At 34.8% G+C, this 24121-nt stretch overlaps 1 protein-coding gene across 5 annotated transcripts in view; it reads left to right on the top strand.

The window, feature by feature from the left end:
* Positions 1–23328, top strand: part of arid4b (AT-rich interaction domain 4B) — a 93904-nt gene extending 70576 nt beyond the window's left edge. For 3 of the 5 annotated variants that reach the window (XM_067385650.1, XM_067385646.1, XM_067385649.1), the window contains 9 exons: positions 1484–1686; positions 7316–7498; positions 13298–13382; positions 14128–14332; positions 14886–16046; positions 18275–18385; positions 20371–20559; positions 20652–20798; positions 21998–23328. In XM_067385650.1, coding sequence (XP_067241751.1) covers positions 1484–1686; positions 7316–7498; positions 13298–13382; positions 14128–14332; positions 14886–16046; positions 18275–18385; positions 20371–20559; positions 20652–20798; positions 21998–22137 — 2424 coding nt within the window. In that variant the 3' untranslated portion in view covers positions 22138–23328. The remainder of the gene's footprint in view (positions 1–1483; positions 1687–7315; positions 7499–13297; positions 13383–14127; positions 14333–14885; positions 16047–18274; positions 18386–20370; positions 20560–20651; positions 20799–21997) is intronic. The other 2 variants (XM_067385648.1, XM_067385651.1) reach the window with 2 other exon arrangements.
* Positions 23329–24121: the final 793 nt, after the last annotated feature.

Genomic DNA, 24121 nt, shown 5'->3' with positions numbered 1-24121 from the left:
ATTTTCAAACAGCTGTGATTTTAACACCTTAACTAAGCCGTTTAGACTGCCAAATGTTTGGGGTCAGTAAGATTTAATTAATACTTTTATTCAGCAAGGATGCATTAAACTGATCAAAAGTAACAGTAAAGACATTTATAATGTTACAAAAGTAATCAGAAATGTTTCTTGAGCATCAAATAATCATATTAGAATGATTTCTGATGGATCATGTGATACTGAAGACTGGAGTAATGATGCTGAAAATTCAGCTTTGATCACAGGAATAAATTACAGTTTACAATATATTCACATAGAAAACAGATATTTTGAATTGAAATAATATTTCACAATTTTTACTGTATTTGTGATCAAATAAATGCAGCCTTGGTGAGCAGAAGAGACTTCTTACAAAGGAAAAAAAAACGTAATCATTCCCAACTTTTGACTGCCAATTAGTATATAATATTAAAAATGTTACATTTAATATATATATATATACATATATATATAATTTTTTTTTTTTTTACTACTAAATTAACTAGTAAGCAACATTATTGGGACATTATTATAATCTGTAGCTGTGGAATCATGTGTAACAAACATTTTTATGCATTTATTTATGTTTTAATGTGATCAAGTTTGATGATGTATCCCTGTTTTTGCTGATCAATTCTCCTGTTTTTTTTATAATATGTTAATTTGATATTGCATAAAATATTAGGCCCCACTTTATATTAAGTGCCTTTGTACTAACATTTCAATTAACCATTTAATACTAATTTAATATGCACTTATTGTGTACGTACATGTTTTTACATTGTACTTTTTTAACTACTTATTAGCATGCATATTACTGGAATATTGGCTGTTTATTAGCACTTATTAAGCACATATTAATGCCTTATTCTGCATGACCATATTCTACATTCTTAATCCTACCCAATACCTAAACGTAACAACTACCTTACTATTAATAAGCAGTACATTATGAGTTTATTGAGGGAAAAGTCGTAGTTAATAGTTTATATGTGCTCCCTACACTAAAGTGTTACCAGTGTCATTACTACAATAAATACATATTATGTTAGTGCAATTTTTTTTTTCTTCACTAAAGTACATTGTAGTTAAAGACACCATAAGTGTTGCAACATATAATGTTGATAATTATCTAAAACGTTGTCATCATGTTGTTAGCAACATTTATAGTGTAACCAAATACTTTTTTACAAGCTGCAGTTCGGCAGTGTACAGTACACACTGTGCAGTAAACTAGTATTTGAAAGACTTCAAACATACAGCTTTATCTTGTTTGTCTTTGTGTATTTTGTCTCTCAGCAGGATCATCTGACCTCATGTATATTTATAAGTCAAGTTTTTTTTCCCGAACACAAGCTGCTGAATCGAAAACAATGATGCATTTACAACTGTAGCTAAATCATAGTTTAATTAGGGTCATATCATTTTAATTGGAAGGTGAAGGTGACGTGTTATTTCTCCTCAGGAGGAGAAGACCGAGACCACAGCACCATGTGAAGATAAAGCGGATATCAGCAGCGTAAATGAGGAGGAGGATAACCATGCTGATGAAGAGGAGAATGATACAAACGAAGAGGCCAAAGAGTGCGGCGCGACAGCGGAGAGTAACGTCACGGAGAACGTGAAGGAGGAACCGTGTGAGGAACCCGACAGCAAAGATCTGTCAGGGTAGGTGCAACTTCCTCTCTGAGCTTCAGTGCATGGCTCTGTGGATCTGAAGGAGATTCTCATGGGAGAGAGAGAGAAACGGAGACAAAAATGAGATGTGCTTAGAGATTGAATTTGGGAGATGGAGAAAAAATAGACTGAATGAGAAACGGTCAAACGTGAGATCATGTAAACACTTAATAATGGTGTTTGTGGAAACATCTGACTGATTCTGATGGCGGATGCTGCAGTAGTTCCTCTCTGGTCGCGTCTCATGTCAGTCACCCGCTTATTGAAACTGCATGTTGGCCGAAGCGTGCGCTGTTTTTAGCTTGCCTTCTCTCTCTCTCTCTCTCTCACCCTTTTTCCATCTTATCTTGAACCATCCCCTGTCTTCAGGAAAAAAGGCATTCGCTCTTATTTTTGTTGCACTTTTTTTTTTCGTAAATATCATGTGTGAATTACTGTGAATTTTATTTGAGAGTAACGGTTTTGTCACAGTCAGGCTTGAGATGGAATAAAGCTAACGGTGCATTCACACTGGGCGTCAGCGTTAGCTCTTCTCATTTACTTTGAATCGGTGACGTCCTGTATTGCTGAACTGAATTGTGGGTTCTGTTGCGTCGCTTTTCTTACATTGCTCGTGGCAGAAGTTGAAAATTTCTCAACTTTTCAAGTGCCAACGCAGGCGTCAGATCGCCTTATGCAAATACCCTCGCTCAGACACTAGCCAATGGGCTATATGCACAGAGCGTTCTTTAGAACTTCCGCAATAATATAAACCAGCTGGAAAACTTCCGGTGAGATGTCATTTGCTGGTGTGTTGAGCATCAGTAGTGTAATACTTAGTTTATAATCATAATATAGTCACTTAAATAGTCAGGCATAGCATTAATTTAGTTATTCAAACGTAAGACAGCTTCGAAAATAAATAAATAAAGACATACCTCAATGTTCCTCCTCGGCTAAATTCAATTTGGCCATCAGTTTTCACACTTTTATGTGGGAAAAAAGCTTAAATTAAATATTTATTGTGCACTTTAGTTAGATTAATTGAATAAAATGTGTGTTTTCACTGATCTTGCGCTTTCTGTGTCATTCATTCACAAGAAAAGTTATTGTTTTTCATGAGATTTTTTTGAGTACTTCACATTGACAAAATGTATTTTTAAACCTAGTTATTTTGTAATGTTTAATATTTAGTCATAAACGAAGTGAAAAACGATTAGAGGAAATGGCTGATATATGCGCAAATAAATGCTACTTTACCGCCACCTGCTGGTTAAAGTTGTAATTATTGTCTTTTTTATGTGTTTTCTATCAAATGTTGAATTTCCTACATTTTTTAATGTTCGGTTTTACAATGAGGACAATCTCAAATAATGTTTGTGGTCATCACATTAAAAATAACATTAGAAGTGGTAAGGGAAAATGCGTGTGCGTGTCTAATTTCAGACACAGCGTTTTTAAACGTTCCTAATAGCTTCATCTTTATTGCAATCAATAAAACTGGTTTATTGTGAAATTAGGTAAATGTGATAACTGCATTAAAATATGAATACAACATTAAAAAGTCAACCACTGATGGTTTTGTGTCGATGTACAGCGGCTACAGAATGAACAGCTAACATAAACCAGAAATGCCAGAGCTGGCTTAACGACAACCAGGAAGTAATGGTGCATATAGCCTATGAAAAGTAATGTGATTGGCTGTTGTCACTATGACGGTCGCGTCAGCACCAAGCCTCAGACATGCCCTCCGTCAAGCGTTGACGCCAACGCCCCGTGTGAATGCAGCTTAAGTTACATTTCTTTCGATTTAACATCTTTAAAATGAAAGTAAATAAACAAAAATGCCACAATGTTTGTGAGCAGCTTACATAGACAATTAATTCATCATACGCTACCATTAAATATTGTGAAATATGTGTTTTAAAATGTAATTTATTCCTGTGATCAGAGCTGAATTTTCAGCATCATTACTCCAGTCTTCAGTGTCACATGATCCTTCAGAAATCATTCTAATATGCTGATTTGATACTCGAGAAACATTTCTGATTATTATCAATGTTGAAAACAATCGTGCTGCTTCAGATTTTTGTGGATAAATTTTGTTCGGGTTTCTTTAATGAATATTAAGTTTAAAAGAACAACATTTATTTGACATCTTTTGTAACATTATACATTTTTTGGACAATTTAATGCATCCTTGCTGAAAAAGAAAACTCAGAAGTCAATTTTGAATTATTCTGGCACCATTTCTCTTCCAACGTGATTTTTTTATTTTTTTTTTGGGTGTCAAGTTTTGTGTTTGACTCTTCAGGTGTGACTTTGAAGCTCAGTAGAGCGATGGACTGACAAGTGAAGCTCTACCACTGCTGTACAGAGTGTTTCCCGACGCTTTCTGCTCTCTCATATCATGCCTCTAGTGTTCTGCTGTGATGTTGTGAGATGTAGTGTGGATGATAACAGACCCTGATGCTGAGATCATGTCCAGCTTTGTGCCTGGTTAGGGTTGGGAATCGAGTAGTCGTTCTGTTCAGCAAAAATTTTCATGACTTTGGCTTTATTAGTGGTTCATAATTGGTTATAAACTATGGAATTGTTTCAGGAATTACTCACTCACAGGTGTTGAACTCTAAATGAACCAACTCAAAATTCTAAAAGGAACGGAACGGAACTAAAACGGAATCAGAATTGTTACATTTCAAACGATTCCCTCCTCTACTCTAAATCTGGTTGCATTGACTCTAATTTGAAGCATTTGGATGCACATGTAACTTTTGACTAACTAATCTCCCTCACGTAGCTGTGATCCGATTATTAAGCTGGTTTTTATAGACTCTTTATGCTCAACAGTCATCCTGCAGTGGTGGTTTTCCAATGATGCTTTTCCCCTTCATTTTCTGTATTGAATCAAATAACTATGTGGAACCAGGGTCCTGCCTAGTACCAGCTCAGTTGTTGCATCACTAGTTGAGAGTTGTCTGCTGCTAACTAACCAGGGTTGTTTCTCGGTTGAACTATCCACTCTGTGAAGTGATTTCAGCAGTATTCGGCGGAGCGGTAGAGTTCAGTGTGCTAACTGTCTAACGTGGCTTCCTCTCTGCTCTCTAACGTGATTGTGATTTGCCCCTTTGCTGAGCTTCGCTGTGCCCTCTTGCTGCACTTTGACCCTTTCCCTGTCACACACACACATCTTGAACTCATGTTCAAAGTCACATTTGAAATTTCCTCAAGTGAGAAAAATCATTACTCGCCCTCATGTTGGTCTAAACCTGTATGACTTTATTTCTTCAGTCAAACACTAAAGGAGATGTTTAGCATGATGTTCATGATACATGTTCATATAATGACCACAGGCTGTCAAGCTCCAAAAAAAGAATAAAAACAACATTAAAATGACCATGAAGGTAGCTATGTTGGACAGGATTTTGATAATTAGCTTTGGTGGTTAGTCCCTGGTGGTAAATGCCGTAACCACACCATAATGAGGCAAAATGCATCTTTCTCCAATCACTGCCATTTAAACATGGTTGTGTATTCTGTGAAAATAACTTTTTGCATAAGTCAGTAATATATTATATTATTTTAGATGTTTCACTATACATGCATGCATACATATATTTATACATATACATTTGAAATTATTGTAGATTCACTAGTATTCAATGATTTATAAGTTTTATACTTGTAAAACATGTACATTATATATTTTTAATGAACATAATTTATCATAATTTAAGATGTTTTTGTACTTTTTGACATATTTTCTCAAAATATATTCACTAAAATATTTACTATTTTACATATTTGTACATAATAAATTTAAAATGATCTTAGATTCACTAGTATTCAATGATTTATTTTTATTATATTTTTTACTTTTTATTTCTATATACTGTATATTATTCATATATTATGCATGATAAAACATGATAAAAATAATTTAAAAATGAAGTTTTACTCTAGTAAAACATATACATTATTTTTTTAATTAATTTATTATAATTTTTAACATATATTCACTAAAATATATATATATATATATATATATATATATATATATATATATATATATATATATATATATATATATATATATATATATATATATATATATATAATTTAAAATTATTGTAGATTCACTAGTATTCAATGATTTATAAGTTTTATACTTGTAAAAAAGTACATTATATAGTTTTTTAATTAACATAATTTATGATCATTAACATATTTTTGTACTTTTTAACATTTTTTAACATATATTCACTAAAATTTTTCTTGTTTTTACATGTGTATATATATAATACATTTAAAATAAACTAGTATTTAATGATTTATTTCTTATTTTTAACATTTTATTTCTATTTTTAATATACTGTATATTATTATATTATACATGATAAAACATGATACGTATTTAAAATGGGAATAGTTTTATTCTTTTACATGTACATATTTTTTAATTAACAATTTATCATCAATATATTTTGTACTTTTTAAAATTTTTAACCTATATTCACTAAAATATTTTATATATATATATATATATATATATTTTTTTTTTTTTTTTTTTTCAGTGTATATATATATATATATATATATATATATATATATATATATATATATATATATATATATATACATAATACATTTAAATTAAACTAGTATTTAATGATTTATTTTTTCTTATTTTTAACATTTTATTTCTATTTTTAATATACTGTATGTTATTCATATATTATACATGATAAAAAATAATTTAAAATTTTAATAGTTTTATACTTACTGTTGTATACTTACAACATGTACATATTTTTTAATTAACATAATTTATCATATTTTTAACAGATATATATTTATAATATAATTTATTTATTTATTTATTTTTTGATAGAACTTGGACCTGTATTTTTCTCTGTCTGCGGTTTTTGACATTACAGCTCATGATAGCCAGCAGTGAAGGGTTTGGACTGCCATCAGCTGTCCGCTCAGCATTGTCCAATCACTGATGTAATTTTCCTCCAGCTCTAGAGTGATTTGTCACATGTTTCCAGCAGACCTGAATGGCAATGCAGACGGATAGCTATCTTTATCCAAATATTATAGATGTATTTGATTTTCCAAGTTTTCTGAAACTAGTTTTCCGTATATCATGAATCATCCAAGTTGGAGTGCAGTGAAGAGATTACAACTTGGTATACAAAACAGTATGGCTTCAGAACACTTATTTATTTGAGTCCTTTTGGAGCTTGACAGCCAATGCTTTCATTATATGGAAAGAACAGCTTGAGATTCTTCAAAGGGAAGAAATACAGGTTTCATGAGCAGCAGCGTGAGGGTGTGTAAATGAAGACAGATTCATTATGGGTGGAAATATTCCTTTTAAATGAATCAGGAAGATGTTTTAGACCAGCTTTTTAATATAATCCAGGTTGAGGTTCAGACAGCCGGCTGATGACCCCATAATGCCTTCCTCCAATGAAGGAGGATTGTTAGACTTATCCGACAGGGAAAGATGAGGATAATTAGATTTCAGAAGCACTAGGCTGAGACAGCGAGCTTTTAGCGTGGGTTTTTTGGGGAGGGCTGTTGTGGGGAAGCCTAGGGTCAGCAAACAGGAAGTACTGAATTGTCTTTCTTGCAGGGATGTCAGCAGTCAGGAGTGGGAGGAAGGGGAGGAGTGTGAGTGTTACCCTCCTGGGATGAAGGTGCAGGTGAGGTATGGGCGAGGCCGCAATCAGAAGACGTACGATGCCACTGTGAAAGAGTCAGACCTGGAGGGGGGAGAGGTGCTCTACCTGGTGCACTACTGTGGCTGGAACCACAGGTAAGGCAGGACCCTGGGAACTCACGCCTCATTTGTTTGCATTTACCAACAATTTGGTAGCCCCAAGCTGATCATAGTCCTGGAGTCAGAAAGTCTGGTGCATATAGAGTTTTTGTAGGCCAAAACCTGGAAAAGAGCATTTTAGCACTTCCGGTTCCATCGTCCTGAAGTCAGTGGGTTTTTGAATGGGTTAAATGCCTGAAATAAGGTCTGTGGTGAACACAAGCTCTAGATTTTTCATGTTTCATGACACAAAGTACATGATTAATACCCACTTGTGAATTTTTGTTTCAAGCTTTTACATGTCTTGAAAAAGGCGAACATGGGACTACAGATGCTGTCAGGGACATTAAACGTCATCATGCTGAACAGAAAGACTCAACTACACGTTGTTTATATTTATAATCACACTCTTGCCAACTATTATAACTCAGACTTTTAGGGAAAATGTTTTTTAAATGAAGACTGAAGGAGTTGTTGAAGCTTAAAGTGCCCCTTTTATGCTATCTTAAAGGATCTTAATTTTGTTTTGGAGGTCTCCAACAGGTTTACATGCATCAAAGGTCAAACAACACTTTCATTTTCTCATAATATACATTACACATCACCACATTTTCTCAAACGATTTGTTGGATGAAAATCCCTGCTTTCCAAGTTGTGACGTTTCATTTACATTACACCGCCTCTGTCGTTTTGATTTTATAGAAATAAAAACCATTTAATTCAGTTGGATATCAGTCACTTCAATTCCATTCAGCTGCTGAGTCGTAAGTAGTGCAGCAGGAATCAGAGTTCACTGATCATGTGATGAGATGACTGACAAGACCATGGCGGAGGATACGTTGCACGACAGAGCCTGAGCGTATGACAAATGTCTTATCTTGGAGCTCTGTTGTGATTGGTCGGAAACGAAACACTCATTAACTTCAGCTCTGGAGGCTTCCTGAAGCTCAGCGATTGGACACACCATATCAATCCGAGCGCGAGCCCGATGATGAAATATTGGAAGAGAACTAGTTATTCAACCAGATCCTCCATCGCAAGAACGACTTGAGCAGGACGTTTCTCAGTGATACACATACATTATGAGATGTTGCAACTGTAATTCCTCACCATCGGCATTAACAAGTGTTCGTCCATCAACAAACCGATGCGTATATTTCTAATTTATTGCGATGCACATGTGAGAACTGTATTACCAACTGTATCATTAATAGTGCATATGTTAGCCGAGCACTAACGTGAACAACTGATGTAACATTAAACATATCTTGCTCCATCCTTTATCATGACTCAGAGTAGAAAGAACAGCAGACAATCTGCATTAATGGACAAAGTTTTAGGTAACAGTGAGCCACAGATGAATTTAGCCGGTTAGCCGGAAAATATATGCATCAATAATTAATCATACTTACAGGTTGTGATTCTGAGTACTGTCCCATTTTTAATGCATAAGCATTTTGTAAATCCCATTTAGACCTCATGGAGATTTGAGAAGCAGTCATTAAAAGGTTATTCTGCTGTTGTATCGATGTGGTAATTTTAACCACTGACTCTTCACATCCTCTTCCTTTTGAAGTGTTTACAAAGAGAATGAGAAAACAGCATCTTATCGTCATGTAAACAACACGAACCAGCTACAGCATTTGAGGGCGGGTCAAGTTATTTGTGGGCGGACAACGTAGAGCATGGGTGGGCATTAGGCAAATGTGTTACCCAGTGACATGTGGCCGTCACGGAAGTAGGATTCAGCGGTTCAGAGTCGATTCTGTCTTTTGAGAGACAATAACTTTATTTATCATGCACTTTCGGCTTCACAACTTTGCAGATAGTTTACATTCACAGACAGCTGCATGAAAGGTAATATTCGAAAAATCATAATGAGGCACATTTTAATGCTGGTCACTGTGGTGTAGTTCGTTCATAACCTGCGTTTAGCTTTTTATTTATTCCGATTGTGTTTCGGCTTCATTTGTGAAGATTATCATGATGAATAAAATGTGTAAGAATCATAAACTTTTGTTGGTCACAGTTCTTATAATTCAAAAGCCAGAATCTATTGGGTTTTTGTCGAGGGAACCGGGGTGATGCAAACGTACGGGTTGGCCTACAAAAATCCAGTATCACTGCAGCTCTCTATAGCAGTTTGACGCACACATCCAGTGACCAACCACAGCTTTTTTGGACTTAATATGTGGAAATGTGTTTAAATAACAATGCAGTGGATGCAAATTAGTAGATCCAAATTTCTGCCCTTGCAAAGGTACTAAATACTAGGGGTGTGACGAGATCTCGTGCCACGAGATTAAAATGTGATAAGATTTCTGAAAAGCTGTCCACTGTCGTTTTGCTTTTTTATAGAAATAAAAACCATTTAATTCAGTTGGATAACTGTCGCTTCAGTCCTATCCAGCTCATCCAACACGAGCAGCAGTGTCTTATGTATTGCAGAAGGAATCAGAGTTCACTGATCACGTGATGAGATGACTGACAAGACCATGGCGGAGGATTCGTTGCACAACAGAACTTAAGAGTGTTAAATGTCTTATCTTGTAGAATTAATGCTCAGCACCACCGCTCACTATTCACAGAGTACGCATGATCACGGAAGCGAAAGTAAAACGCAAACGCGCATTCAAGCGTGATTTCAATACTCTGCAGTTTGAAAGCGGCTCCCTAATGCATGCAGATATCTCCCAAAATAAAAGCTATCTTAGGCTGGGCTGTGAAGTTGTAACCATCTCTTAGCTCTGTATCATGCTTAAAGAGAGAAATTTGGTCTCTATTTTCACAAGAGTACTTTCATTATGGTTGCACTTATTGTTTGCACTTAAAGGTGCCATCGAACGTTTTTTTACAAGATGTAATATAAATCTAAGGTGTCCCCTGAATGTGTCTGTGAAGTTTCAGCTCAAAATACCCCATAGATTTTTTTTTATTAATTTTTTAACTGCGTATTTTGGGGCATCATTAACTATGCGCCGATTCAGGCTGCGGCCCCTTTAATTCCTCACACCCCCCGCCCCCCCCAGAGCTCTCGACTATAATACAGTGCGTAAACAAAGTTCACACAGCTAATATAACCCTCAAATGGATCTTTACAAAGTGATCGTCATGCATGCTGCACGCATACATCAGATCATGTGAGTATAGTATTTATTTGGATGTTTATATTTGATTCTGAATGAGTTTGATAGTGCTCCGTGGCTAAAGCTAACATTACACACTGTTGGAGAGATTTATAAAGAATGAAGTTGTTTATGAATTATACAGACTGCAAGTGTTTAAAAATTAAAATAGCGACGGCTCTTGTCTCTGTAAATACAGTAAGAAACGATGGTAACTTTAACCACATTTAACAGTACATTAGCAACATGCTAACGAAACATTTAGAAAGACAATTCACAAATATCACTAAAAATATCATGGATCATGTCAGTTATTATTGCTCCATCTGCCATTTTTCGCTATTGTTCTTGCTTGCTTACCTAGTCTGATGATTCAGCTGTGCACCGATCCAGACGTTAATACTGGCTGCCCTTGTCTAATGCCTTGAACATGAGCTGGCATATGCAAATATTGGGGGCGTACATATTAATTATCCTGACTGTTACGTAACAGTCGGTGTTATGTTGAGATTCGCATGTTCTTTGGAGGTCTTTTAAACAAATGAGTATAAGAAGGAGGAAACAATGGTGTTTGAGACTCACTGTATGTCATTTCCATGTACTGAAATCTTGTTATTCAACTATGCCGAGGTAAATTCAATTTTTGATTCGACGGCACCTTTAAGACTAAGAGAAAACTGTTTTTCATTTTTATTTATCCTGTTTTTATTTCTATGATCAATTTGTGGAAAGGAGTTCAGTTAGGAGGTCAAAAGTTGTAGAAGCTCATAAATCATGTAAAGTTCTAAGGTCTGAAGAGACTCATAAAGGAGAAGAGTGTGTGGCAAAACCTTTCACGGTGTTTGAGTATTGTTGTCTTTTACTGCATATGATAATTCATATTTCATCATTGAGGATTTCTTAAAAATACTGTAAAAATCTCGTCTCATCTTGTTCTCGTCAACTCAATCTCGTGTCTCGTCTCGTGAGCTAACTGTCTCGTCAATTCTGGTGTAATTGATGCAGTTCTGCTCATGGATGTTTAGTTTACCAATAAGTGCCTCAAAACTTTGAGTACCTTTCAGGGATTTGAAGCACTAATCTGGGAAACTTTGGTAGTTTAAGCAATTAGTGCTTGTAATATGAAACTGGTACTTTGTGAACTTGCCAGATAGACAGAGTGCTTTCTAGTTTTGTGTGCAACATGCATCAGGTGGGCTGTGTGCGATCTGTTGTGTGTGTCTGAGACTTACCGTCCTGTGGAAAGGTTCAGATTAGTGATGGACTAAAACAGACCCTTATTATCATGTATATATGAGGCAGAGGAAGAACGTTGGTTGATAGAAAGAAGTTGGGTGTGCTTTAATATTTAACGCATTTTGGCTACTTTTCTGTGCCTGATAGTTTATCAGAGACTAATAGGGCGTGAAAGTGCATACACACTACAATTTACTTGACTACAGTGACCCGTATCAGGAGTTGTATCACGTGAACTCAAGAGATCGATCTGTTCATCTCCCATTTCAATGCCAGTTCTTCAGCCGCCATCTGAAACCAAACTACGCAATTTGCATGTTGCCATCTTTGCTCAATTTCATATGTTTTTCCTTCCACCTCTCGTTGAAAGTGAATGATTTCTGGGTGTTTTGCCATTGCAAATTGTTGTCGGTATGAATAACCCTTAGGACTAGGACAGAGGTCAACTATCGGTTGTTATCATGACATGCTCAAGTTTTACTTCTCAGATGTTTATTTGTGTTTTGTGGATATTTCCGATTTGTACAAGCGCTGAGATTAAAACTAATTTCTATTTTGCTGACCAAAATAGAGCAAGACCTTCTGAACATCTTGCTGCAGCTTTGATGTCTTGTACTAGTCAGTATATTGTCTCTCTTTTGCAGTAGCTACATTTACATGGACACTTTTTGTTTCAATGACGAATCCAAACATTTTACATGTTTACATGAACACTTGAATCAAAATTGATGTTTTGACATGCACATACTGCACAAATATACAGTTTCCCGCTGTTGGCTCATACTAACCATCATGTCATCTTTTTTCTTTGTTTTAAAAAGCGGGTTTAATATTTATCTATTTCGGGTCCTGATTAGGACGCGATGAGCACATGAAGATTTGTGCCGTGCTGCTTACATTTACAAAGTAGCAAAAACGCCACTTCCCGCATCCAAAACGAGCCATCTATGGATGAGAGTCCGAAGCAAGGACTGCTGGGACGACATTCTCTTGCAGCATTTCACAGACGATGAGTGGAATGAGAATTTTAGAATGACACAGCAGTCATTTATGACACTATATTCAACAACAACAGCTTGTTCTGTGCGTCATGCTTCATAATGCCATTTCTACATCATTGCAGAACTTTCCAGTTTCAGTTTTCAATCCGATCAAGTGTTTACATGTCCTATCGAACGGATTAGAAAAGGTTTAAACCACCCCTTACAATTCATTCTGATTGACGTGGTTACATGTGACTTTTTTTATTCCGACTTGGCAACAATTACAAAGGGATTATTAGGGTCCATGTAAACGTGTGTTTCTTTCTTAAATTGTACAATGCAATTTCTCATTATTTGGACGTTGCATTTCATAATTGCAACAAGACGCAGAGTTTTATTAGTTTTGGAGACACATTAATTACTAAATGTTGACCAGTCTGTCTCTTAAACAGGTATGACGAGTGGATCAAAGCTGATAAGATTGTCAGACCAGCCAATAAGAACGTCCCCAAAATAAAGCACCGCAAAAAAATAAAGGTACAGTCTGAAGTTTTTCTATTTTTTGTTTTTTTTTCCCTTATGAAAATGGGTCATGTGTGTTCAGCACATTTACACTGCCTCCAAAGTGTGGTTTTGGGCAATGTCAGCATAAATCCTTATCAGTTTTTGGTGCAAATACATTAACGTAACTTGACATTATCATTGAAGACCAGCAATAATAATTTTCATTTTGATTACATAATAATTGCAATATATACATGTCAAAGTCAGACATGCCCCTTTGCCAGCTGTGATGCTGGTTACTGGTTTAAACTTGGCCCAGGTTTGTGAACGATTTTTGGGTCAGCACACCTTAATAGCTACAACAATTGATTGCAAATTAAGTTTAGAATACAATGAACCAATCAGAACCCAGTTTAGGTCAGATAGCTGCTAATGAATATATTCTATGTATAAACTGTTTATGTAATAAAATATGTTTTCGTAGTTTGTGTTGTCCCTTATCAGTGCAAAATTATCACAAATTAAAAACGATTCATGTCAATATTGTCTAAAAACCCACTTTTCTAGGGTGTTTCCACACTTTTGGAGGGCAGTGTATCACAGCCTGTAAATGTTTTAATTGAATGTAGGTGATTATAGCAATGTACGTTTGTATGTGTAATAATAAATGGATTTTCTTTATAAAAGCAGTCACACTTTTGAATGGTAGTGTATTCTTCATGTATATTCTTATTTAGAGGGGCTACACTGTCAATTTGTCCACTTTGTTTAATGACAGAATAAAGCAGAGCGAGAAAGAGACCGAATAGAGAGACTGACAGACAGAGAGGATCTTCCTTCATCCAGAAATCGCATCAATCGATTGTCCAAACCGAACTCTGGCAGTGATGTTTTCTCAAAGATGGATGAGTGTGGTGATAAGGGAAACCAGCAGGCGCCCGTCAAGCCCATAGAGATCACATCCATTCTCAACGGCCTCCCAGGTACCTTTATATTCTTGAGTCTTATAATATGTCATATTTTTTTTTAAGGTGAATTGTGCAATTTTTCAGTACTAAAAAGCTTTGTTTAGGTCAGGCCCTGCCAAAATTAAGGTCATGCTAGTGGATGAGTTGAATCAACTCCACAGCAACTACATCAATTTATCCACTAACCATTCAGAAACGTCTAAAAGTTGTAACTTCTTCCTGAGTCTCTCCATCAGTGTCGACTCTGGTTTGAACAATGTAAGGCTGAACACTTTCCTCATTTTGGCTGCGTGAGATTCTCCAGCTTTGTTGTTGTTGAGCTGTTAAAGCTCCGCCCTCTTCTGGAAAGAGAGGGTCATTGGGCAGTCCTCATTGTTAAGCCCTGCACTAATGTCTGAGAAATTGCACACTCCACCTTTGAGTTACTTTCTAACAGGGTTCCCACAAGGATGAAAATCTATAACTTTGCATGAACTTTTTCATTGATCAGAAGGTGTGGGAACCCTTTTGTTATGGTCTAATTTACCATTGAGATCATGTTTGATGTCCATCCCTCTGTTTCCCATAGGCTCAGAAAGCTCATCAGATGACAGTGAACGTGAAGAAGATGGTGACGCTGATCATGACGAAGACGATCATCCAGGAGGACGTGTGAGACTTCGGAAAGGAGGTCCTCCAGAGCACTGGGAGAGCAGAAGCCCGTCTGAAGGCTTCAAAGCTCCCACAGTAGTGGACGAGGAACCCACCGTTCAGGACGGCCCAGAATCGGGTAAGAGGAAGGGCCAGTTTGAGGTGGATGTGGAAGGGTCCAGCGGCAGAAGAAAAAAAGCAGAAGTTCTAGGCGAACGTAGCTTGAAAAGCCCAGCGAAAGGCAAAACTAGAAGCAGTAGAGGCGGTGATTGGCTACCAACTAGTTCGCCGAAAAAGTTGGAAGAACGAGGCCCGGTGGAGGATCGAGGTGAAAGCAGTTCTGAAGACGAAGCAACAGAACTTCAACCCAAGGAAGACCCAAAAGGGCATTCGAAATCCAAGAGCTCGCCTTCGAAGAAATACAACGGCGTTAAGGAAAAGAATAAAAGCGGACATTCAGGATTCTGGGAAATCCCAGAGAAAAGAGCCAAAATATCTGTAGGGATTGAGGAAAGGTCGCCCAGCTGTCGTACCAAAGGCCAGAAGGACGTCTGGTCCAGCATCCAAGTACAGTGGCCCAAGAAGACTTTGAAAGAGCTGTTTTCAGACTCGGACACAGAGGCGGCTAACTCTCCTCCACCTGCGGTAGCCGCTCCGGACGACGCCTGCACCGAACCCGCGCGGGACGAGGAGGAGATCGCAGAGGAGAAGCTGCAGGAGCATCCCAGCAGCGGCACCAACTCGGTCCTCAACACGCCTCCGACTACTCCCGAGTCGCCCGCCGTGGCCGAAGGACCCGCCGAGGTTCTGGCCGAGATCCGCGCGCCCTCGCCGCCCGCCGAGCTGCCCGCCAGTCCTCCAGCCGTCTCTTTACCCGAAGGACCATTGATTGAGGAGCGGGCAGGGGGGCGCAGCGAGTCCGACAGCAGCACAGTGGAGGTGGAGAGCTTAGGTGGAGAGATCCAGGAGATGCATCAGGAGGAGGGGGCAGGTTCCCCTTCCAAAGCCTTCGACGGCAACCTGTCCTGCAACAGTAACAGCAACTGCAGCCTGACGCTCAGCAACAGCAGCCAGCAGGAGAGTGAGCAGAAAGCCAAAGGTACAGAGTGTCCTTGTAGAAATTATATTGAAAACATGTTTGAAAGAAATCAATACTTTTATTCAGCTAGGATGCATTAACCCTTTAAGACGGGATGGAGCGCCTGCGCACCCATTTGCGTGTCTCTCTTTAAGAGCCGATAAAAACTGAACCCATATAGGTAGCACAAAAATTCTTTTTGCATACATAACCAGAGACTTTACACGTTCAGATCAAGCCTCCAACATGCTTCTGTTGCGTTGTTTTCACCCTCTAATGAGTCTGAGTAATATGCGTTTACAACAAAAACAGCACAAAACTAGCTGAATACAAATATGTAGATTTCACATGCTCATAACTTCATGAAAAATGGCACATCATTATTTAAAGCAGATTCTCACGATTAAAATGAATCCAAAATCACAAAATATTATTCACGGAATGATTTAACATATTTGGCTAAAAACATGTCTCTCATCTTTCCGGGATGCAGTATGTATCCAATGTTCCCTAAAATAGGTATCATCATAAAGCTTAGAATCTCATCTTTTTAATGCATCTAACCAGATTGAAAAACTCCTAACGAGTGCTGAGAAGTGCCTCTAAACCAGAGTTTTCGCCCGTCGGCGCCATCTGGCTGCGAAAAAATGAATAATTTATTAACTATACTTTATGCTATCACCACAAAATTTGAACCAGATGCAGCTCACATGTAGGAGAGCATCACCAAAAAAGAATTTTTCTCCGATCTTATTGCCTTCCTGAGTTATTCCATGTCAAACAAAAAAGAAAAAAAAAAGAAAAATGATATATATTTTTTGTCTTTTATCAGCAGTTTCTCAGCATGAAAATGTCCAAATGTAATTTATATTTTCTAAAAGTGTTCTATCAGGTGATAGCTACCTTTTGACTCTCCTTGCTACAGTTTTGGAGTTATGAGTCTTTACTTTTGTGTATGTTGCACAGAAAAAAAAAGCCTTCAGGTCTTAAAGGGTTAATCTGATATTGTCGTATTCAGAATAAGGTCAATAATTAGATTACGTAGTCAGTATCACTCGATTTTGGAGTGTGAATGTTCACACACAACACATTTTTGCATTTGACTGCCTTTCACAGCATCTCTCACATCAAGTTTTTTCATTCCACTGCTCAGAGTCTCTTGTTTTTAGACACCAACCCGGTTCTTTATTAGTTAATATGCTTATAAATATGTAATATTATTTGGATCTTGACTAGTTTTTAGTGCAAATTAAAAATAAGGGTAACACTTTGGAATAACTCACACTATGAAGCATTAGTTAAGCATTAGTAAATAGTCAATTCATCGTTTATAAAGCATTAATAGACATTAGTAAGCATATATAAATACAGCTATAAATGCTTTATTCTTCATTTATAAGCATATCTATAATGTAATAATTGTATTTTCATACTTTATTAATGATCAATTTATCATTTCTAAATTATGTATTACATTATTCACAAACCAGTTATTTAGGTTCATAAGATCATTTAGGAAGTGTAAGTAAATGATTAATAAAATATTTAAATGTACATTTATGCATCTTATTATTATTTAAACATGTAGTATTAGTTACTTAGTGTGTTAATAAATGCTTTATTAAAATATTCCTAGTGTCAAAACGACCTCAGCACTAACTTTAAATCATTAGAGAACAGCATTGCAGAAGATCACTGAACCTTTAAATCTCATTTATAAAAGCTTTACAAAGCATAAATTGTCCTCACTTTAGATGAGCTCACAAAAATGGTTAACTGACCACTTTTAAATGTTTTATAACTACCTGAATTAATCATGAATTACAGTAGATGTGTTAATAAAGCATTGATTAAGTAACTATTACTATATGTCTAAATAATAAGATGCATAATTGTACATTTAAATATTTTATTAATCATTTACTTACATTTCCTAAATGATCTTACGAACTTAAATAACTGGTTTGTGAATAATGTAATACATAATTTAGAAATGATAAACTGATCATTAATAAAGTATGAAAATACAATTATTAAACTCATCATAGATATGCTTATAAATCAAGAATAAAGCATTTATAGCTGTATTTATAAACTGCTTACTAATGTCTATTAATGCTTTATAAATGATGAATTAACTATTTACTAATGCTTAACTAATGCTTCATATTGTGCAGTTATTATAAAGTGTTACCAAAATGGGTAAAAAGCGATTCCAATAAATGATTTAGAAATGTCCCGTCTCACAGCCTCATCCAGTCAGAAGCGGCACAAAGAGTCTCAAGGCGGCGGAGCATCAAAGAAACACAAGCGGACTCATAAAAACCTGAGCTTACATCCCAAGAAGAACCGCAAACCAGGTACCAGAAATCAACATGTCATGCTTTTTATGTATTTAGAGAGCTTCAGCACAAGAGCTTCAGTGAGATTTGTATAGAAACTCTTTCAGATGGTCAGTCCTGTATTCCTGCAGGGATGTGAACGTGCTCAAGTGTCTCGGCACATCCGTTTCTTGAGTGTGTTTATCATTGAGACATTGTGGTGTTGTCTGATAATCATCTGTAGGAGTTCGGTGACTTCAGTGTCTCACTTTAAGTGATGCTTTTGTCTCCAAAATGAAGTTATGGTTTGCTAACACTCTTCTGCCAATAAAAACTGATGCTGCTGCAAAATCTTTAAAAGAAATGAACTAGAACCACTTTCAGTTGATATGAAAAATATAAACTGTGGGAAAAGAGGATTACACTTTATTTCAATAATCCACTTCAGACATTCTACTAGCTATAAGTAATTCCATGTCAACTAGCAGTCATTAGAGTATTATAGACTGTCTGGTTAGTAGAATAAGTTGACATGAAGTTGTAAAGTGACTTATAGTCAGCAGATCGATGTTGGGAGCATCAAAATAAAGAGTTGTCAGATTTTAATCAGACAGTCTATAATATTCTAATGACTGCTGGTTGACAAATTTACTTAGAGATAACTGAATGTCTAAAGTGGACCATCAAAGTAAAGTGTTACCAAAAAGAGTCGAGTTTTCGTTGCATTCACACTGTCCCTGAATCTGAAAGTGAATTCTGAGCATTTTTCTTGGTTAGATTATGGTTGTTGTTGTTTTCACTTTCAGTGAAAGTGAAAAAACCTGCAGAAATATATTACTATTGTATACAATAAAAACAATTGTGCTAATAATAATAATTTTATTAAATTAATGTATTTGCATGATTTCATTACAATAAATAATTTTAAAATAAAAATACAAACTAAACTAAAAACAAAATTAAATATTTTATTTGTTGTAAAATTATTGGAATTATTTTATCAGCTGCATTGATAGAAATTCTGGTTGGCTGAAAAATACCATTGAGATTGACCTACATTTACTCTTTACTTAAAGTTAATATTTCTATAATTTTGCAACATGAAATATTTAATCTTGTTTTATTTTGACTTTTTATTTTTAATAATTTTAATATTTATTTCAATGATAGTTATCATACAAATGTAAAAAAAATAACTATTAAAAATAATATAATAATAATAAGAAGAAGAATGTTTTTATACAATAGTCATATATTTATACAATTTTTTCACTTCCACTGCATTGATAAAATTAATATTATTGGAAATTAATATTCCAATAATTTTAGAACAAATAAAATATTTAATTTTGTTTTTTGTTTAGTTTGTCTTTTTACTTTAAAATTATTTTTTGTAATGAAATTATTATTATTATTATTATTATTGCTGTTATTATTACTTTAATTATTAAAAAAAAATTAAAATTCATTATTAGCTTTAATTATTATAATTGTTTTATTATTATTATTACTATTATTGCTATTTATTAGTGGTATTGCTATTATTATTATTATTATTTCTTTATTAAAAAATATTTAAAATTATTAGCTTTATTAATTAACTATTAGCACAATTGTTATTGTTGTTATTGTTATATTTCTGCATCTTTTTCCACTTTCACTTCACTGGTAGAAGGTCTGGTTGAGGTTTTTAACATGGTATTTCAATAATTTAATAATAAATAAAATAAAACAACAAAAATATTTAATCTTTTTTTGTTTAATTTTGACTTTTATTTTAAAATTATTTACTCTCTTTAAAGCATAAAAATGTAAAATGAACTATTAATGAGTTTTTATTATAGTTGCACAAATCCCAGTTTTTAGAAAGCTTGTTAAGTGTTTTTCTTTCACACAGACTCAAACTGAAGACGACTAGTTTATTAAAATCAAACTCAGTCATTCATTAATATGCCCGTCTGAAATGTTGAATGCAGCGTATAATCTCTGAGGACAGTCCAGTAACGCTCCGTGTTTGTGTGCAGCTCACAGCAGTGACAGTGAGGACCAGTCCATCGGTGACAGCACTGCCAAATCCCCCTCGTCCAAGAGCAGCAGCGACCTGAAGTCCAGCCGGACGCCCCCCTCAGGCCACAGGTACCAGAAGCACGGCGAGCCGGAGCATTCCCACAGCCGAGACCAGCACGGCAGGACCAAGTGGACGTTCCAGATGTGTAAGTGATGGAAAGCAGCAGGATTCGTGCTCTGTTTTATAATCATTGAATGTCTGACGTGGATTCCCTTTCTTTCGCTCCCGTTCATCCAGCGGACCTGGAAAAGATGAGCAGTCTAGAGCGGATAGCATTCCTTCAGGAGAAGCTGCAGGACATCAGGAATCACTACCTCTTGCTCAAATCTGAGGTGGCCTCCATCGACAGGAGACGGAAGCGCATGAAGAAGAAGGAGAGAGAGAGTAAGTGCTTTAGTGGTCATGTGTGAATTTGTGTTATTTTGATATTATTTATATATTTTTATAGTATTTATTAATAGTTTTGCTTAGCTTTTTATTTTATAGAATATTTTATATTATATATTATATTATTAATTTTTGTAATATTTTATATAACAAAATTATATATAATTTTTAAAAATACTGTATTACAGTAATGATAATCACCATTGGCAATAATGAGACTTATATATTTAATAAATAATTACAAAAATATTATAATATACATAAATAAATAAATAAATAATTACATATATTAATAATTTCACAATGAAAAAAATCTTAATGGTCTGACAATATTTTTAATTAAGTTTTATATATAATTATGTATTAATTCTGTATTAATTAATTATGTATACGTTTTCATATAGTATTTCATATTTAGTTCATTTGCCAAAATATTTATAAAGTTTTAGTAATGTTTATTAAAGCTTTTTTTTATTTTTTTTTTATTTTTTTTTGTGATTCTAATTTTAATTTTTATTAAGACTAACATTAAAACAAGACTAACCGCAAAAATACAGTTTTAGTAATTTTATAAAATTTTCACATTTATACAAATTATTTCAGTTATATTTTTAATTTATTTTTAATTTATCTTATATTTATATCTTATTAATTTCAGACACTAAAAACAATGTAACAGTTAACAAAAAGCAACGTGTTACAATGTTGCATCATTCATTACAAAAAGTAACAAGTTGCATTTTGACTTTATATGGAAAGTTATGCAAATGAAACAAATAGAATAAAATAAAATAGACTACATACCTGCAAATTCATTGCATTTCTGACCAATTTAGACCAATTATTATATAATCATTTATAGGCTAAAATGTATGGTTTATCATTTAAAAAAATAATAATAATTTATTTATTTTGGTTAAAACTGTAAAGTTCTTTAAATCATAATTTTTATTGTCTTTTTATGTGTAGGGTGTTACTATAGACATGGTGTTGTTGCAAAATTAAACATAGTTCTGTTCTAATATTCCGAAATGATTTAAAATCTTCAAAGAATTGATTTATAAACTTCTTAGAATCGCCTTTATTTCCAGTCCAGAGTTTGCAGGTTTGAGTTTGTAAAGGTAACCCTAAGAGTCGTCTGATTCCCTAATGTGTTTCCAGATAAAACAACTCACCCATAAATCTCTTCTGTCCAGCAGGCACAGCAGCGGCCTCGTCCTCGTCCTCATCCTCGCCGTCCTCGAGCTCTCTGACGGCGGCTGTCATGCTAACGCTGGCCGAGCCGACGGTTTCAGGCGCTTCACAAACCTCTGGGGTGTCTGTGGAGTGCAGGTGACAGGAATGGGACGGCGCCGAGCAGCACAGAGCACTTAACCAGCACCCGGCCCGCCTCGGTCCGGCTCCGGCCTCCTGCACTACTGGACGGAAAGACACTGACAAACACATCAACGGGGCACAAATATGACGAAACAATAGCCACCAGATACAGCAACAAGCACTATTTTATATCGACAACTGTTTCCTTGGCAAGCTAATTGCACTCAAGTGCACTTTTTTCTGAAAGTTGGGTCGGGTTTGGCGATAGGACAAAGACTTTTACTGTTTTTTTTGTTTTACAAACTAACCCCACGATGTCCATGACGATATCCTGTCTTTGAATATGAATTCCAGTACAGTGATGTCACTGTAAAACACGTTCAGTTCCACCCATAGAAGATCATCTGGAGCAGGTTGAGATGGACGGCAGAGGTTAAACAAGGAAAGTCACTGACAGACGTTCAGCTGGTGACGGTCAGTCGACGCTGCAGTGCCTTAACGTTCGGGGCACTCGTGAGGAATGCTGGGAAACGGTCAGTGCTGGGTAACCTGTAAGTGGACGGGGTCTCTCAACACCTCCAGAAGAGTTCAGTTGTGAGGTTCAAACTCACAGGAAACAGAATGTCTCATTTATTTTTAATCATAACATGACTTAGGTCACATTTCACCCTAAAAAAAAAATATATATATATATATATTACTGTATTACGGTAATGAGAAAACCACCATTGAGAATAATGAGAATGATTTTTTAAATAAATAATTATATATAATTTCACAATAAAAAAGTCTTAATGGTCCTAAATATACGTTTTATTATGCAAGATTTTTTTATTGTGTTTTTTTTTTTTAAATATATAATTAAAAAAACGTATTACAGTAATGAATTTGAAAATCACTGAGAATGAGGATTATTTATTTAATAATTTCACAACAACAACAAAACATATTAATGCCGCTAAAAATAGGTTTCATGATGCAATATTTTTTTTCCATTGTTAATTTTATATATATAATTTTAAAACATACTGTATTACAGTAATAATCACCATTGATGAGTTATATATTTAATAAATAATTATATATTAATAATTTCACAATGAAAAAAATATTTTTAATGTAATTTATATATAATTATGTATTAACTATATAATAAAAATACTGTATTACAGTAGGTAATAATTATATATTTAAAAAAATCGTTTAAAATGACAAGATATTTTTCACTGTGAATTTTTGAAATATAATTATATAGAAAATATTTCAAAACCTTAATTTAGTAGTTTTTAATTAAATATATAAATTAAACTGTATTACACTAATTAATTACCATTGAGAATAATGGACATTTTATAATTAATAATTATATATAAATCAATTTAACAACTGGAAGAAAAAATATTAGTGGTTCTAATATATATATATATATATATATATATATTTTTTTTTTTTTTTTTTTTTTAGATTTTGTGAAATGTTTTATATAGAATTATGAAACATTTCACAATAAAAAAAATGTTGCATCATGAAACATTTTTAGGAGGTTTTTTTATTAAATATGCAATTAAAACTTCTGTATTACAGTAATAAGAATCACCATTGAGAATGAGAAATGATTATTTAATATATATATATATATATATAAAAAAATTTAGTTTTGGGGTGAAATGCGACTTGTTTTAAGTTTTACCCCACAGTGTCGGTTCAGAATGACGCCTTATGAATGTTAAACCCCCAATTGGTCCAGTGTTTGTTTTTGTTTTTTTATGATCTCAGAAAGCCTTATGAAAGGTATATCAGCCCTTCATCCTCACGTTACCCACTCGATCCATTCAGTGTGTTCGTCTCGTCCACAGACAGCCGAAGGAGGCACGAAGCCGGTCGGGCCAAGGGCTATCGATGGAGAATTTGCGTTCAGTATCTCTGGAGGTGAAATGTATTATGATTGTTGACAATTTGAGAATTGATGACTTTTTCTGGCAGCCAGGATTCTAAATGTATTT

Source organism: Chanodichthys erythropterus, chromosome 5 (assembly GCF_024489055.1).
Source record: "Chanodichthys erythropterus isolate Z2021 chromosome 5, ASM2448905v1, whole genome shotgun sequence".
Lineage (NCBI taxonomy): Eukaryota > Metazoa > Chordata > Actinopteri > Cypriniformes > Xenocyprididae > Chanodichthys > Chanodichthys erythropterus.
The sequence above is the reverse complement of the archived record's forward strand: the minus strand, read 5'-3'. Positions and strand labels throughout refer to the sequence as shown.